Genomic DNA, 2600 nt, shown 5'->3' with positions numbered 1-2600 from the left:
AAAATAGTGCAAAAGCACATGTCGAAAAAACACTTTATCGCGTTCCATTTTTCACAAAGCAAAAGAAATTGTTGTTTAGGAAAATAATTGTGTATGCTGACTGAATGTTATCGAGAAATGTCGAAATTAATCACAAACTACCTGTTTCGTTAGTAATGACTACTAGAACTGTTTGCATTGCCATCTAACATTTGCGGGCGGAAACTAAGTTAAGGTCCTAATATATGTAATATGTACACGTTATGTAATTGTCATATTTGCTATATTTGTCGTTTGTCACATTTGTCATACAGAAAGGAATACAAATTAAGTGAAGCAAACAACATCCATAAAAAACAAACGATAATAAAAATTAATTGACAGACAATTAAGTGGTCTCACAGGATATCGAGCTTGTCACTCGAGAGTTCTCTCACGTTCGTTTGCTACCCTCGCTCGAGTCACCCGCTTCCACATACACACGCGCGCACACACACATACACACATATCGCGTTACGTAAAAATTCCAGCGCAGAGAGCGTCGATAGCGATCAATAGTTCCGCGAGATTGCGAAGTCGACTGCACACGCGATGTAGGAGAGAAAAAATCGCCGGGTGTAATAAGTCGGCGCACGGGGTGCGCTAATGTGTGCACCGATGGTGAGAGAGAAGTCAGAAGTCTACCGTAATATTTACCGCGTGACATTTACCGTCGCGATTCTTTCCTCTGCGCTATGGCGAGAATTATTTAATCGCCGCCTTCCTGCAAAGGAGGCGATCTTGCAACGTGATATCGTTGTATCTAACTGATCGCTAATTACAGTGTACAGGAGACAGATGGATCTTTCTTCGAGAGCTTCACCGCGCTATCCTGGAAACAGGAAAATCGGAGGCGCGCTGTCCTGCAGGAAGTGGAAGCGAGAGCGATGGAACCGCAACCGCCGTCCAGAGATTCTACTTTGACTTCGCAACCGTATCGGCTTAGCAAAAAGGAGGTCGGTATATGTAACTTCGTTCTGCCTACATGCGACTACGCGTGCAATTCTGGTTTTTTTTTCCTTTTCCCTTTTTACAATTTTAACTTTCTGTCTTCCTGCAAACGTGTATTCGCAATTTATGCTCTTTTGTCGCGAAAGTTTCGCGCGATTAGACGCGATTGAGTGCGCTCTCTCTCTCCCCCCCTCTCTCTCTCTCTCTCTCTCTCTCTCTCTCTGGTAAATTTATTTTTGTTGTGAGTTTTTGCATTTGAAATTACTATCAAAAATGAATAATAATTCTCATTATTATTCATTTTTGATAATAATTTCAAATCACGTTTAATTTTTCCTTTTTTTTTTATTTTGTATGCCTTATATCTTGCAATCACCTCATATTGCTTTAAGCAATATTGATTGCTTCAAGGGATATAACATCCCAGAGCTGAATAAATACCCTAATCTACTTTCCCATCCTCTCTTTCTCCCTCCCCCACTCTCTCCCTGCGCTCGCATTGGCGAATTAAAATTCATCCGACTCGTTGCCTCGCTCGGACGCCGATGTGAAATTTTTACGGCCGCTGTTATACAGCAAACGACGACGAGTTTTCCGCGCTTTCGCGCCGCGAAAGCGAATCGCGTGCCGCGCGGCGCCGTTATTCAACATGCGTCATCTCGCTTACGACGGGCTTGCATGCGGACGAGTAGTTACGTCTGTTCTCCGTACAAAACACACACACACACACACACACGCACATTCGCACAGACGCACCACACACGGCGAGTTTGAAGTATTATCGTAAGTAGATAAAGTCGGCTGCGCGCGTAGTGCTGGTCAGACGGGCGCGCTCGTCGATCGAAATAACAGGCCGCGAGTCCGTAATGAAAGCACTATACCGTATATCCCGCCGTCGCTCCTACTTGCAAACAGCTCGCGAGAGAGGACGAGAAAAACAACTCTCGCACTCTCAGCTCGCGGCGTCCGATTTAAAATCCGAAATCTCTGCTTACAAATCCTATCAGCGTCGCGACTTCTTAACCGTGCAATTTTTTACCGGTTGCAGCGTACCTGCAGTTAGACGTTGATGGAACGTGCGAGAAGCGTCGTTATTCCCGCAACACAAAATTCCTATATTTTCCCGGAGACACGAATCTAAAATATAAATTCGCTCGGACATACGTAAATGTGACGTAAAGTGTAACATTAAGTATACAAATTTCCGCAACGATGGGATTTGCGCCGCAAGAGAGACAGACAGACAGAGTTACGTACCACGTATTTCCGTTGCACGAAAATGAAATATATATAAATTCGAATCGATTCCGCTACTCACACGGATATATCCACAAATCTAATATGCGTGAATTCGCAGATCTAAATTTATGGATCCGTACATTCGCACGTTCCTATAGATTTATAGATCCATCTGTCACATGAATGTGTATTTGTGTATTCGCGATGTGATGTTTTTCGTTGAAATATATGTCTGTGTGTGTGTGTGTGTGTGTGCGTACAAATTTCTCACGCAGCGAAATATTCCCTGGTTATCCGCGCGATTTTTCGCGGGTTGTCGCGCCTCTCCCTCTCTCTCTTTCTCTCTCTCTCTCTCTCTCTCTCTCTCTCTCTCTCTCTCTCTCTCTCTCTCT

At 44.0% G+C, this 2600-nt stretch overlaps 1 protein-coding gene across 4 annotated transcripts in view; it reads left to right on the top strand.

Annotated features, from left to right (window-relative positions):
- The window catches only part of LOC116841695 (BAI1-associated protein 3), a 124636-nt gene that overhangs the window by 87929 nt on the left and 34107 nt on the right, over window positions 1-2600 (top strand). For all 4 annotated transcript variants that reach the window (XM_032809960.1, XM_032809963.1, XM_032809961.1 and 1 more), the window contains one exon: window positions 803-974. In XM_032809960.1, the coding sequence (XP_032665851.1) occupies window positions 803-974 (172 nt within the window). The remainder of the gene's footprint in view (window positions 1-802; window positions 975-2600) is intronic.

This window comes from Odontomachus brunneus, unplaced genomic scaffold (assembly GCF_010583005.1).
Source record: "Odontomachus brunneus isolate Ranch 3 - 2012 unplaced genomic scaffold, Obru_v1 Obru_scaffold_017, whole genome shotgun sequence".
NCBI lineage: Eukaryota > Metazoa > Arthropoda > Insecta > Hymenoptera > Formicidae > Odontomachus > Odontomachus brunneus.
Note: the sequence above shows the minus strand (reverse complement) of the source record. Positions and strands in the feature narration are given on the sequence as shown.